Source organism: Trichosurus vulpecula, chromosome 2 (assembly GCF_011100635.1).
Source record: "Trichosurus vulpecula isolate mTriVul1 chromosome 2, mTriVul1.pri, whole genome shotgun sequence".
In the NCBI taxonomy this organism is placed as follows: domain Eukaryota; kingdom Metazoa; phylum Chordata; class Mammalia; order Diprotodontia; family Phalangeridae; genus Trichosurus; species Trichosurus vulpecula.
In genome coordinates, this window is record NC_050574.1 from 237,963,309 (window position 1) to 237,979,048 (window position 15,740).

At 35.6% G+C, this 15,740-nt stretch overlaps 1 protein-coding gene and 1 pseudogene across 2 annotated transcripts in view; both read right to left on the reverse strand.

Annotated features, from left to right (window-relative positions):
• CERKL (ceramide kinase like) overlaps window positions 1-15,740 on the reverse strand; it is a 164,721-nt gene that overhangs the window by 11,566 nt on the left and 137,415 nt on the right. For both annotated transcript variants that reach the window (XM_036743446.1, XM_036743447.1), the window contains exons 6-11: window positions 7,566-7,640; window positions 6,329-6,506; window positions 6,159-6,224; window positions 4,157-4,182; window positions 3,951-4,059; window positions 386-482 (exon numbers count right to left, since the gene is read on the reverse strand). In XM_036743446.1, the coding sequence (XP_036599341.1) occupies window positions 386-482; window positions 3,951-4,059; window positions 4,157-4,182; window positions 6,159-6,224; window positions 6,329-6,506; window positions 7,566-7,640 (551 nt within the window). The remainder of the gene's footprint in view (window positions 1-385; window positions 483-3,950; window positions 4,060-4,156; window positions 4,183-6,158; window positions 6,225-6,328; window positions 6,507-7,565; window positions 7,641-15,740) is intronic.
• On the reverse strand, window positions 9,429-10,993 carry LOC118836094 (annotated as a pseudogene).

Below are 15,740 nucleotides of genomic sequence, written 5' to 3' on the forward strand. Positions count from 1 at the left end.
TGTTCTCTTCCAAAGAACATTTGATTTGAAAAAGATTTCTTTTCTTTCCAAAGGGTGGCATCTATACATGAGGGCATGCTGTTAATCTCAATTTCCTCCATACTTCAGTAAAACAATTCTTTGCTTTTCCTGGGTTTGGTAGATTTATATTCCCTTTTGAGATCTAATGGAAATTACACAGGACTGAGCTATAGCAGATGGTCCAAAGGAGGCTAATCTCTATTAGACTGATTAGTGATTTCCAAACTCAGATAAGAAGGAGCTAATATATTCAGACAAGAAACTAAGCCTTCTTAAGGAAGGACATCTATGTGAGTATTGGCAGCAGAGTTCCCTCCATGATTAACAGGTTTTTTATAGGATAACCAAGAAGGATTTACTATACCTGGTTTTTTAAACTGGCATATCTTTTCAGTTGTTTTACAAACTCTGGTCGAGAAGTGTTTCGTGCAATAGCAAGAGCCATACTTCCATTATTTAATCTGTAAATTAAATATTCTTGTTTTACTTTAAGAAATCTAATTTAGTATCTAGTTCAGAATTCTAGTGCAAAAAAAGGAATCTATATAGTTCCTTTCATATAAATCTATATAGTTTCTTTCATATAAACAAGGCATTTATTAACAGGTTTGAGGAAAATCAATTTAACAGTACTACATTATTCTGTATTTTTCTTAATACTTTGCAGAGACATTTTAAAACTACTGATGGACCACTTCTAATCAATTCTGCTTATGAATTAACTTTTTTCTTCAAAAACGTCTTTTACTAAAAGGCTCCATGAAAAGGAAATCAATACATTCTGCTCAACTGTCATGACATAATTACTAGAAATCCACAATTAATGGGACAATGGGGAAAAACACTAATCACAATGAGTATTTCTTAGTCAGACACTCAGAATCTCCCAAGTAGGTAGAGAGGTCAGGGGAGTTCCGTGCTTGTAAACAAAAGGGGGGGGGGGAATGGGAACGGGTAACTTTGGAGTTATGACTGTGTTTAACTCAACAGCAGCTCAGTGTAGCTCAATAAAGAAAACCACCCAATCCTATAGGAGCTTTGGGTTCAGATGGGAAAGGGCATCCTCAACATTTTAATTTAAGGTATCCAGAGGGTATTACTGTGGTTGGCATTAAAAGGTAGGGGGCTTTTGACATCCACATCCATTTGATATTTTTAAACTTTTTGGTCAAGTTTGAATGTCATAGTCCTGAGTAAAAAAAAAATTAATTACTCATTAAATTCAAAATATGTAAATACTTAAGTCTTTGTGACTTAAATATGTATTTATGTGCAGAGGCATCAAACAGCTTGGGAGAATACCTAATGGGAAGAGTTTTTGATTAGATATTAAATATTATTTATGTTCCCTTAAATGATTATAATTCTCTTTCAATGAAAAACGTTTGGAAGTTGTCAACAGGGAGATAAAACCTCTTTAATGTAAAAGGTCATAGAATTATAGAACTTTATAAGAATTTGGAGATTATCTAGTCTATCCCCCTCAATTTACAAAAGAAGAAATTGATAGCTTATCACATAGCTTGTCCAAGGTCACCAAACTAGTTGGAGGAGGCTCTGGGAATAGAAGCCCAATTTTATGAATCTAAGATCTGTACTTTTACCACACCACACTCCCTCCATTTAATCTATTTTAATTTCATGTCCTGTGTAGTTTTAGGCTTTACTTTAAAAGAGAACAAATGATTTTTAGTATATGCTGACAAAAGTTATCTCTAAATACACTTTACTGATATATTTTGTTTTTACATTGCCTAAATTACCCTCCCTATCAATCTAGGAGAGTCATCTCATGTCACAAAGCATCGTATTTTAAAAATACAAGATAAAACAGACAAAGGTGGGGGAGTAAAAGCCGGAAAAACTTATCAATGCCTTTTAAACACTCTCACAATATGTAGAATATCCCATGTCTACGGATAGCCCACCTCTGCTAAGGAAGTGTTTTCTCACATCTCTTTTTTGGGGCCGCGCTTGTTCTCTATAATTTCACAACATTAATTTTTAATTGTTTTGTGGTTGCTCCTTCTATTTATGTTGCTAGAGTCATGCGCGGTGCACGTTGCTTCCTTGGCTCTATTTACTGTACTTTGTACCAGTTCTTGTAAGTCTTTCCATGCTTCTCTGTGTTCATCATAATCATCATTTCTGATAGCACAAGTACTTTTGGATTAAATTGATGTATCACAATTTAGCCATTCCCCAATTGATTGGCATCTGTTTTGTGTCTAGTACTTTGCTAATACAAAAAGCGATGATGTAAATATTTTGGGGTTTATGGAAACTTTCTTTTTATCGGTTACCTCCTTGCCTATCAGTAGAATCTTCAAGTCAAATTATGGACATTGTAGCCACATTATTGGCACAATTCCAAATTGCTCTCCAGAATGGTTATACTAATTCATACCTCTACCAACAATCCATTAGTGTGGTTCTCTTTATATAACCCTCCAACATAGACTACTTTTAATCTTCTGTCTTCTTTGCCAATTTGTTGAGTGAGGCAAAACCTTATGCATGTTGTGATTTGAATTTTTCTTATTTATTGTTAGTTATGTGGAATTTTCTTCCATATGTTCATTGAGAATTTGCAATGGTTTTGAGAACTATTTGTTTATATCTTTGACCATTCATCTATTGTGGAATGATTTTTAGTCTTATATATTTAGTTAGTTGACTATGTATTTTGGATGCCAAACCCTTATCCAAGAAAATTAGTACAAAGAGTTGTTCCCTGTTGACTACTTCCCTTGTTAGCCTATATTTATTAGTCTTGTTTGTGCAAATCCTTTTAAATTTCATACATTTTAAAAAATCTTTTCTTATTGCCATTACCCTTATTTGGTTAAGTAGCCATAGCACTAAAATGTCTATGATCTACTACATCTTTTCTAATTTTTGAGAGTATCTTTAATATTGAGTCTATGTATCCGTTTTGAATTTATTGTAGAATTTTGTATAAGAATTTGCTCTAAACAATTTCTGATAGACTGCTTTCTAGTTCTCCAGGCAGTTCCTATCAAATAGTGAATATTTTCCTAAGTAATCTAGTTTGGGGGTTAACCAAACACTGGATTACTAAATTCCATCATTTCTGATTCTCTCTTGTCTAGTCTTTCGTTGTTCTATTTCTCTATTTTTTAAGCAATACCAAACGGTTTTAATGAATGGTGTTTTATATTATAGTTTGAGTTTTGGAAGTGTTATTCTCTCTTCGTTCTTACCTTTTTTTCATTATTTCCTTTCATATCTAGATCTTTTTTTACTCCAAATGAATGTTGTTATTTTATCAAATTTTGTAAAGTATCATTTTGATAGTTTAATTGGTATAGCATTAAAATGAAAATTACTTCTCTAATTTTCTGTCATTTTTATTAAATCGCCATGGCCTTGCTAAAGCATTGAATATCCCACGATTTAAGTTGTTTCTTTCTCTAAGGAGAATTTTATAATTGGATTTGTACAAATATTGAGAGTAGTTTGTGAATTTTTTGGTTATTTTGAATTTCAATTATTGCCTTTTGGATTCTATTATTACTGTACAAAAATGCTGTTGATTTTTAATAGCCTTTTTGCAGCCTGCAACTATGCTGAAGTTATTAATTGTTAAACCAAAGTTATCACATTCATCTATTTTCTGACACTTAGTGTGCAAATCTACCAACAGAGGGAAATCCTTTCCCAATAGCTTCCCACACTTATGGGATCACAGATTTGGGGAAAAAATCTCATTGAACAGTTGTCCTCATTTTACAGATATCAAACATAGTGATTATCTCTGAGATTGGAGGCCCAGACAGCCCACACCATGATGAGGTAATGAGCCATTAAGGATAATAGCAGGTATTCTAGGGAGAAAATTCAATGGACTTTGAGGAAGGCATCAGAACTTATAAATATCATTTGAATTTTCTTAAATCTTTACTGACCTGGTATTAGGAGCCAAACCTCCTGGTGCCACTGAAGAACAGCAAGGGATTGCCATGATGCTGATGTTTAGGAAATGACCCTGAATCTTCTGCCACTGGTCGTTATAGTCTAAAAGTCATGAAAAATAATTTACTTCACTGCTTTACTATAACAATATATTGGCGATATCTTTTCTAAATTTCACAGAGACTATTTTGGAACGTACCAGATTCTGTTGTTCTATGTTCATTTCTAAAAAGAAAAATGCATTTTGTGAAAAAAAATTGGATATACCAAATATAAACTAAAAGACTAAAAGAAACTAAATACTACATCTTTTTCTAAGAATAGTTAATTTATTTTTAAGTCAAAATGCATAAACAATTCAATAAGAGTCAAATTGTAGTGTATGGTGATGATATATTTGGTGAGTTCAAGCATCATTCAAAAATAGAAGAGTATTATATAGAAGATGGTACCCAGGTGATGTAAGAATGTTGTTCAGTCTCTTTTGGTAAATTACAGTCTTCTCATACTCTTGAGTGTCATTTTTTTTTCTTCTGCCTCTACCTTTTTTTTAGTGAACCCATTTGCTGCCAGTCCTTTATTTATTCAAATGACTTTCAAATCTAAATATATTACTCCTCTCTCTCCCATGAAAGCCAACACAATATTTCAAACTATCTACAGAAGATCTCTACCTGTATAGCACATAAACACCTAAAATACAACCTTTCCAAAACCAATATATCCATCTTCTCCCCAATCTGCTCTTCTTTCCCAAGTCCCTCTTCCTGTTAATGATATCCTACTAGCACCCTAGACCTGAAGCCTCAATCATCATTGATCATTCCCTCTCCTTCACCATCTATGTGTCATTAGTTCTCATGTCTTTTAAATTATACCTTCACATCGTTCATATTAATCTGCTCATCTCTACTTCCATCTGCCTTCTCCCAAATGAAGTTCTCCCAAACATTTTATCTGGATCTCTCCTTTTCTTCAATCAACCCTAACATATATATATGTATGTGTGTGTGTGTGTGTGTGTGTGTGTGTGTGTGTGTGTGTGTGTGTGTGTGTGTGTGTGTGTGTGTGTGTGTGTGTGTATATACACATATATATACATATACATATATATATATATACATATACATATATATATACATATACATATATATGTATATATATATACTTAAGTTTATAATTTATTACAGCTTTACGGTTTATACCTTTATGGTGGAGCTAGAGGGAAAATGACTATAGAACAAAAAGTACAAAAGAAATGTTAAATAATAACCTGTTTTGTAAAAAGAAAAAAAAATTACCTCTCTTCCTGTTGAAATGTTATTTACCTGCCAACCTAATTTGTGCCCCTGATAGCCTATAAACACCCTGAGAAAAAAATACCATATAATTTTTCTTTGTATATCCCCAGAGTCAAACATATAGCAGTACTAAGTACGTGATTATAAGATTAAATCCTCTAAAGCAAACCATTTTGGATAATTATGTTTACCTAGAGCATATGTGTATATGTATGTGTGTGAAAATAACTTTAACCCAGAAATATTGTAAATTATCAACATGTACTGTTCCAGGGGTGCAGGGCAGTGAAATTAACTTCTTAGAAAGTATAGTTTAGTGAGGAGAAAAGGGCCAAAGTGCAGAGGGCCCTCCCCACTGATCCCCTACACCCATCCCATGAGAACCCGAGTCCAGCCCCTTGCAGGAGGGGAAGAATAGAAAGTGGGTACCACTCCATTCATTCCTGGGCCATCTCCCTACTTCTTCCTCCCATCTCATTCAAAAGTTGTTTCTTATAAAACAAAGTGAAAAATCCAAGTTACTTCCAAGAGTTACTGGGACCAGGGTCAAACCTGCCCACAACTGCCTTTTCCTCACATTTCTTCAGGGAGGGAAGTAGCAGAGGGAGGTATAGCATGACACAAAGGGCAGAGATGTGACTTTAGAGTCAGAAAGACCTAGATTCAACATGACTTGATGTTTTGGACACAGTCAGGCTCTGTCAGGAAGATAGAGGTTCAAATATTGTGACACATCTTGACCTTAAGCAAGTCACTTAACTTTTCATATAACATAGGAAATTGTCAGTGACTAAATCTTGCAGGCAGGTGTGACTGCAATGGCTGAGGAAATTTCCTGATACTAATCACAAGTCTAGCCAAATAATACCTACACACATAAACACACATGGAGTTCCATACCTACTGGCTTCCTGGAAGTCCTGAAAGGCTTTTACAGGTAAAAATGATATTTCACAGTCCTCAGGTCTAAAAGATAGTAAGATTTATTATAGATTGGGGATGTGAACATCTTTCTCATATATTGCACTATACTAAACATTGAACTTTAGAGATCTAGGAAAAATGCTTACTTGAGGCTTGCCAGTGTCTTAATCACAGCAAAATCTTTCCTTTGATTAGGGGGCATCCAACGATGTTTTTCTGCCAAAGCCAACGTCCTTCCACCAAAGCCAAACACAGCTGAGAATCCAAAGCGAAGAAACTTGCCAGTACTACTGAATGTGCAGACATCTACTGGCTGCATATGCCCTGAAATACCAGCACAGGGAAATACAAAAGTAAAAGCAGTATTGCAAATTCCACAAGCAGATAATAAATCTGGAACACTATGTTTAATTAATCCAATATAACAGCTGTCTTGAACTCCTTTGTACCATAATGAATGGACTTTTCCAGTTATATTTCCAATTAATGAAATCTCCATTTGGTTCTCTATCATAGTGCAAAGGAGGCAGAGACTAAGGTAAAATACTTATCTACTAATCCTGTGATTCAATGATGATCATGGTATGGATGGTGAGGCTGCAGAAGGCTAGAATGGCTTTATTTTGTAGTATATTTAGTTTTCACTTATCTGAGTTATGATGCCTTTCAGTTTTATGGTAAGAGTTCAATGTAACCCCACTAGTCTGAGATCCTCTTTCCTTTCACTTCATAAATAAATTCAGCTTGAACCCCAATGTATTTATGTAGATACATGTGTGTGTGTGTGTGTGTGTGTGTGTGTGTGTGTGTGTGTGTGTATATATGTACAAGTATACACATATATCTCTCTGATCCTAAATAAAAGTTAAAAACAATTCCATTCTTTTCATGGCTTTTAGCAAATATTCTCCCTCTTATGAAGGAAAAACTTGAAATAATAGCCCAAAATTTGATGTTTAACAATTTTATTATTTGACTTTTTTAAGAATCAAAAAATCTTTCTTGAGAGTCTTAGACATTGTGTTCAAGTCTCACAATTTTTGCTCTCATAACTGAAGTACTGGGCAGTTAGGTGATGCAATGGATAGAGTGGGGACCTGAAGTCATGAAGACTCGTCTTCTTGGCTTCAAATCTGGCCTCAGACACTTCCTAGCTGTGTGACCTTGAGCAACCCACTTAATCCTGTTTGCTTCTATTTTCTCATCTGTAAAATGAGCTGGAGAAGAAGGTGGCTAACCACGCCATGTCTTTTGTCAAGAAAATCTCAAATGGAGTCACAAAGAGTCAGAAATGACTGAAACAACTGAATGATAAATACTGAAGTACTATCATTTATATTATATAAAATAAAATATCCTTCTAAAATATGAAGCAATTCTTACCCATTATGATATGTAATGTTGCAGTCACTACGTGAGTGATTCCATAAAGTGCATGTGCCAATACATTAGTAGAACCTGCCAAATTGAGCAAAAGTTGACAATGAAAGAAAGAATTTAGAAAAAAAAATATTAAATATCAAAATCACATATTAATACTTAAGTAATAGTTTGGCCAAAAAATGAGTATTTTTTCTACTCCCTCACTCAGTACCCTGACACACACACACACGCACAAAGAAGCTTAGGAGAGGGCCACTTTCATCTAGCAATGCACACGACAAAATCTCCTGTTAGTTCATTTTTACTTTTGAATAATAACTTCTATCACAAATAGTCTGGATATCCTTACCATAAACCACATTTAACCTCACAGGCCTTATAAAAAGGCATTTGAAATATTGCTGATACTAAAATCAATCAGAAGTCGTCTCAGTCTTTAAATAAATCATCTATGTCACCAAAGACAGGTAAAATTGTTCTGTTTTAAAAACCAAAGCAAGACACTAGATCTACCATTAAAAACACAATATGTACCTTTAGAAAGAACCTATTTAACAATTAACTTTTTCCCACCTCTTAAATTACATGGCATTTGTATCTCTATTCAACTACAGTTATATATGATCATTTGATTTTGGCCCTTCGAAAATAAATCAACAAGTAAACATATTCAATTAACCATAGAGGGTAGAAACACTAAGCCTTTTTTTCCACCATGGATAAAGGTTTTATCAACCTGCCTATGACTGGAATGTCAGACAAAGGTAGGAGTGAGAAAATCAACAATTCTGAAGCCCTCCATTACAAGAGAGATAGGGTCTGTGGGCAATCCTGCTTTTTTGGGCAGGGTGGGAAAATCAATAATGCCAAAGCTTTGAAAAGCTACGAAAAAAATATTAAAAGAGGGTCCAAACACCAAGCCTCGGGGACAAAAGCCTAGGGGGCACAGGTTTAGATTAACACCTGAGACACCTCAGAGAATTAAAAAAAAAACATCATTTCCACACCAAGAAGCGGGGAGCTACCAGTGCTTCCTGGGAAAGCTAAGAAAAATCAATCAGAATTCAACAGAATGCCCAAAATTTATCTTACCCTGTTACTACTCCTGGCTTCTTTGACTCCATCTGCCTCAGGCTAACCCCTCTAGAATACTTGTCTTGCTCTGCCCTCCTGTTTCATTTTGTCTTTTGGAATTTTTATTCTATTAGTTTTTTTAATAGATAAAATTTATTATAAACGCAGATATCATAATTCAGAAAAATAAATTTGTAATACTACCTTTCTCTTTAAATATGGATGTACAAATAATGCCACCGAAGTTAAAACAAACATTTTATTCAAACCACCTACAGCAATTTATCTACCTAAGATATGATGAAAGAAATTTTAAAATACCTCTAGAAAATCAACTCCTCCATGGACCAAAAGAAACCACGTTACGTCTAGATCAATTAAAATCATTGTTTTTAAAATCAACTAAAATGAGGCACGAATCTAAAGAAAGCAAGAAAAATATGGTTTTGGCTTTTTTTAAAATCTCAGTTTAAAAATCAAAACCTAATTTCTCTTTATGAATGGGAAATTTTGATTAGTATCTCAAAAAGAATGTGTTGTCTCTTACTGAATTGAACTTCTTCATGTACTATGGGCTTCTTAGGGAACTCTAGCCTTTGATACAATCCCTCATTTCTATCTATCTCCCCAGAAATCTCCAGAGGAAAGTAATTCCTCGAGAAGACAGTGCCAGTCAGGAATAACAGCTAAGGACTTCATTTGTATCTTCAGTCAATTCTCTGAAGCATCACTCCAGTCAGGGATGGAGGAACCCAATGTACCATGACTTCCTCCTTCAGGGTCTTCATCTTAGCTCTCCAAATACCACTGCTGTGGGGAGGAGCCATCACAGATTGCCATAGCAACGTAGTCTTTCTGACTCAATGGATCAACCACCTTCAGGCATTGCCCAACTGATACCTGGTAGAGCCAATTGTTTTTCCCAAGTACCCATTGTTGGGATCCTCCTGACTCATGGCACTTCATGAGCCTTGGTGCGTGAAATGAGCAGGTTTCTGACATATCCAAGCAAAGAAGATTATTTAAAGTCAATTCATGTTCTTCATTATAAATCCAGACCTGATTTGGATCACTGTAATCACATACCTTCAGAACTACTAGTCCTCCTTTCTAACTTGGGCTACTCTGAGCTGCCAAACACTGATTGGTTTGAAGGTGATGGAGCCATCCACATTGCAGAATTCTGGGTCATTCGGATCCCCTGTTAATAAAAACAAGTTGTTGTGGTTTGGCATTGGGCCCAGATAACTGCATCTCTGGGTAGATATTATCCAAATACCATTTAAATGATTTGCAACCCAGTTTTTTTCCTCAATGTAACACGTTCACTGATGTTTCCATAGCTTTTGAGCTTCAGCTCAGGTCTTAAGGAAAAATATTGCTCCTTATACTTATCCAACCAAACATGACAATCTTAATGAGTTATGTGTCATGGTGTCCTGTCCTTCAGGCAATCCATATGGATGCCTTTTCCAGAAAATGTGTCCTACTCTGGAGCAAGGGATAATGAAGAGATGATTTTTCTAAAGAAAGAAGAAGTGATATTTCTAGATTTTTACTTCCCTGGATATCCATGCCACTGTCATATTGTCCAAGTTCATTGAAATAGCGTCTTTTCATAGCAAATAAGCCTCCCGCCATTGTAGGTGACTTGATTGGTACAATAGCTCCTTCTGGTCCTCATATCTCAGAAAAGGCAACAAGATCTCATTTAAAGTGTAGACCCCCAGTTGAATCCTCTAATATGATAGGAGATGAGCTGTACATAAGTGTATCAGCAATGATAATATCAATCACAGGACATACTACTGTCCTACGGTCTTCTGAATTGGAACTAGCAAAGGTTGTAGCCACATCTTGTTCACCTCACAGGGACTGTCTAGGAACACAAGAATTTCTCCTGTAGCATGAGCTGCTCCAATCATTCTTCCTCGAATCAATCCTTCTCATTTTTCATTTCTGACCACTTGAATTTTTCCAGGAAGATATTTTGGGACATACTCATCTAGCTCTCCTTTCAAATCATCAAATTCACTATTGTCATCTACCAAGATAATTTCATGAAGGAGATGGGCTGCTGTTTGATCTATGACACTATGCACTGTTCGAAGCAAGGCAAAAAAGGCTTCACTGTATAAACAAATCATGATTCTAGCAGTTGGAAGGTCAGTAGGATATGACTTTTCTTTACATTCTGCATTCGTTTTATCTAACACATCTCTATGGTAGCCCGAGCAGTTACTGATAAGTAAATTAAAGGCATGTTTCTGATAGCCCAAGTCTCTGAATTTCTGATATCTTTCATTAAAAATCATACCCATTTCAAGAGAGAGCTCCATGTTGTCTTTGCCTGCATCTTCAACATGATTTTCTAAAATGGATCCAATCTTGTTGACTTTTGACTGTGGCTCTAATAGTCGACTCAAGCCACAAGTAAAACAAGGATAAAATTTCTTGGGGAATGGCCCATGAGGCTTACAGTCCTTGATGGGTACATTCTTAAAAGGCTGAGTCACTTCACTAAAGTTGAAATAAAGAAAGAACAGGACTGTCCAGGTCACAGATGTGAAAAGGCACCCACAGCAGAAATAGCAGAGTGTGACACTTCCTATTATAGATCTAGCATTGCTGAAGCTCCACGTTCAATATTCCACAGGCCAGTTCCCCAGGAACACTGCACTCCGAGTGGAACTGCGGCATCTTCTCAGGCCCCCTCGGTGGACGCAGGAGATACCCATGCAGTGAGGTGCCTCTCAGAGCCATCTTGCTCCCAACAGTGGCCCAGATCCTCCATGCCCCCAGCAGTGGCTGCTCTAGCATTTTTATTCTATGGTTAACAAATGTCCCATTATACTAGAAATGCTTTCCTCTCACACTCCTTCCATCTGCTTGCACTGATGGAAATCTGGCTAACTATAAAGGATGCTACATCCCTACCCACTCTCTTCAATACCAGTTGTGCTTTCTCTCATGCTCCTAGACACAATGGACCTAAAAGATGAGTACATTTTTCACTTGATCCTCACCACCACTTCCATATCCTCCTTCTGCCAATCTGTTTATTTTCTGTATTCGCTTCATCCATTTATATCAACCTATCCATTTCCTGGCTGATGTAATCTAATGTTCCCCTAAGTTTTTCATACACACACACACACACACACATATATATATATATATATATATATATATAAATATCACCCTCAAACATGTTAGCTTCCAAGTTCATCAGCCTCCTTAATTTCCATGATTTGTACCTTTACTGTCCCTTAGTTATACATGGAGATAGCTATATGACTCAATCTAACACTATCTTCTACCCACAAATGCCTTGTGATCAACTTTGTATCTGAAAGTGGGTAAAGTGTTTTCTAGTAATTCATGCACTGAAGCTTTTGAGCCAAGAATTATGGATCTTATCTGGCAGTATTCACTAATTTTTTTTTCAGTTTTATAGAGAAGCTAGTGTTTTAGGAACTTAATGAACTTTTCTATCATTCCACTGCATTTATGTTGCACAAAGTAATTCTTTCATCCAACATATTTTCTTTATTGTTTTTTTTCTGCAACTATATTAATGACCAGAAATCTTCTCCAAACTCAAGGGTTCATCTCTCCTCTAGTTTCGTTGCTTCTTAAATCTCTGTAGTAAAGTTTCTGAAAGATTTTGTATTGTTTATTTTGTTCCTTGAGTTTCTTTGATTTCTCTCATTGTCTTAACCTTTTGACTTTTGCTTTTAATTTTTGATTAAAGAAAACTAGAATTTTGAAGATGTTTGTATTTTCTGGATTCCCTTCTGCACATTTGCTTTTTCTTGTTTTTAATTGGGTGAGATGACATTCAAATACTCTACTGCATTTACCAACTGGCTATTAAAGTACTCTTCTGATATCTTCCTGTGGTCCTTCAACAGATTTATCAAGTTGCTTTAGCCAAGATGGTGTTTTTGGTTCTTGTCCATGGTATTCCTTAATTGTTCTACAACATACAGTGCAATGGAATAATCCTGAGATGTTTTTATATTTTCTGGGGGGAAATAACTATATAACAATATATATGTATGTATATGTATATGTGAGTGCGTGTATATATGTGTGTGTGTGTATACATACATACATATGTGTGTGTGTATATATATATATATATCCCTACCTATAAATGGTAAAAATCTGTTTCCATTTTGATGATATAGCACACAACAAAAATATTCCTATCTTTAGTTTATGTCATGAATACTTGCAATGGGCATGCTTTAGTGACCAAGACCATCTACACTAAAGCATTTCCATCATGAGAAGATGGAATTTCAGACTTCTCCCAAGTTACCTTGACTTTTGTGATATAAGAATTTCCCTACTGGTGCAAAAATTTTAAATAAAATACTAGCATGGAGATTACAGCAATATATCACAAAGATCATATACTTTTGCCAAGCAGAAGTTATGCCAGTAATTAAGTGCTGAATATTGTAACAACAATGTTACTTGCAGCTACTATGGCTGTGTTAGGCCAACAACAAGACCAACAACACCAGTGCACAAGAGGGCTGCTAGCACAGGTTCTTTGATCTGTAGAAAATACAAACACCATATACCCCTAGGTCTTAGCAAGTTACGATCTCCTCAGTCAATATGAAATGTCCAAGTAAAGTCCTTTTTTCCTCTTGACCCAAGGTTGACTTTCAAGTCCCATGTCTCTTCCTCTGTGGGCCAGCCACAACTAGCTTTTGCCTGGATTCACACACAGGCAGCTCTCTGCTCCTGCTCCTTGTCTCACCTCATGGGGACTGCTCCACTTCAAGTTCTTCCTACTCCTGCCTGAGAGTAGCCTCCATGGGCTCCTGTCTGAAATTTCTGGTTTTGGAAAAGCAAAGCTCCACATGCAGGCAGCTCTCTCCTCCTGCTCCAGGCTCCACAGAATCATAGTTACCACAACTGGGAAACAATGAACAAGTATCCCAGGTCCCATGCTTTCCTTTTAGTTTGCAGATCCTGCTAACTATGCCATTTTCTAACAACAATGTTACTTACAGGTACTGTGGCTGTGTAAGTCCAACAAGACCAACAACACCAGCACACAGGAGGGCTGCTGGCACAGGTTCTTTGATCTGCTTTTAAAAGGAAAGCAACTTTAATGGGGTTTACAATCTTACTTTAATTAAACATAAATATATCATCCACTTAGTTCAGGGGGAAAAACCAGCACCCTGAACTTCAGAGCAAATACAAACAGAAATTACAAATAGAGAAAATATAAACAGCAAATAACCCAAATCAACATACAGGCTTCTAGCTGTCTGAACAAAGCTATAAATACAGTTATCAGAGAGAGAAGCACCAGCTTCTGGGTTTTTCAAAGCTGGAAGGCGGGGTGCTTCTTAACAGCTACCCAGAGTCTCCACACCAACACTCTTCCAATGAAAGAGCCTCAAACAAAATGCTGACCTCAGAGTACATATATACTTCTTCAGTGTCAGAGTACTTCACACCTCTTGAGGGCTTTACACTTGTCCTAACCTAATTAGCAAAAGGGTATGGGCCTTCCTACAAACAAAGGCAAGACTCAATCAAGAGCACTTGATTGCCTTGGTGCTGAAAAGCACTCCAAAAGAAAAAAAAAACAATAAAAAGTCCCACTTTGCTTGCCCTTACAAATATTAGGCAAACTATCAGCAAAATTGACCATTTTAATTTAAAAAACCCCCAAAAATCACATGATTATCTCAATAGAGGCAGAAAAAGCTTTTGACAAAATATAACATTCATTCCTATTTAAAAAATACTAGAAAGCACATTTAAGATGATTAGTAGTATACATCTAAAACCATCAGCAATCATCATCTGTAATGAGGAGAAGCTTTCCCAGTAAGATCAATGGTGAAGCAAGGATGTTTATTATCACCTCTACTATCGAATATTGTATTTTAAATGCTAAGACAAGAAAAAGAAATTGAAGGAAATAGAATAGGCAATGAGGAAATAAAACTATCTCTCTTTGCCAAAGATTTGATGGTATACTTAGAGAATTCAAGAGAATCAACTAAAAAACCAGTAAACACAATGAAAAACTTTAGCAAAGTTGCAGGATATAAAATAAACCCACATAAATCATCAGCATTTCTACAGACTTAACACAGTCCAGCACAAGAGACAGAAAGAGAAATTACATTTAAATAACTGCAGACAGTATAAAATACCTGGGAATCTATCTCCCAAGACAAACGCAGGAACTATATGAACACAATTACAAACACTTTTCATGCAAAGACAGATTTAAAAAAACTGGAGAAATATAAATTGCTTGTGGGTAGGAATATAATAAAAAACACAATTTAACCTAAATTAACTTACTTACTCAGTGCCACGCCAAACTACTGAAAAATATTTTATACAGCTAGGGAAAATAATAACAAAATTCATCTGGAAGAACAAAAGGGAATGTCAAGGGAATCAATGGAAAAAATGTGAAGAAAGGAAACCTAGCAGTACCAGTTTTCAAACTATGTTACAAAACTGTAATAATGAAAACAATGTGGTACTGGCTAAGAGTTAGAAAGCTGGATCAGTGGGACAGATTAGGTACACAGCAGAAAGTAATTATCATAGTGTTTGATAAACTCAAAGACCCAAGCTTTTAGGACAAGAACTCATTATTTGACAAAAATTACTGAGAAAACTGGAAAGCAGTTTGGAAGAAACTGGGTATATGCCAACATCTCACACTATATACCAAGATAAATTCAAAATGGGTACAGGACTTAGATATAAAAGGTGATAGCCATAATCAAATGAGGAGATACTGAAAAAATGTTTATATGTCACATCTATGGATAAGGGAAAAAATATGCCCAAACAAGAGATAGAAAGAATCATAGGAAGTGAAATGGATAGTTTTCATTACATTAAATTTTAAGTTGTTTTTTTTTTTTTACAAACAAAACTAATGCAGCCAAGATTAGAAGGAAAGCAGGAAACTGGAGGAGAAATTTTACAGCAAGTTTCTCTGATAAATCTCTCATTTCTTAACTGTATAAGGAACTGAGTCATATTTATAACTCTAGAAGTCATTCCCAAATTGATAGTCAAAGATATGAACAGGCA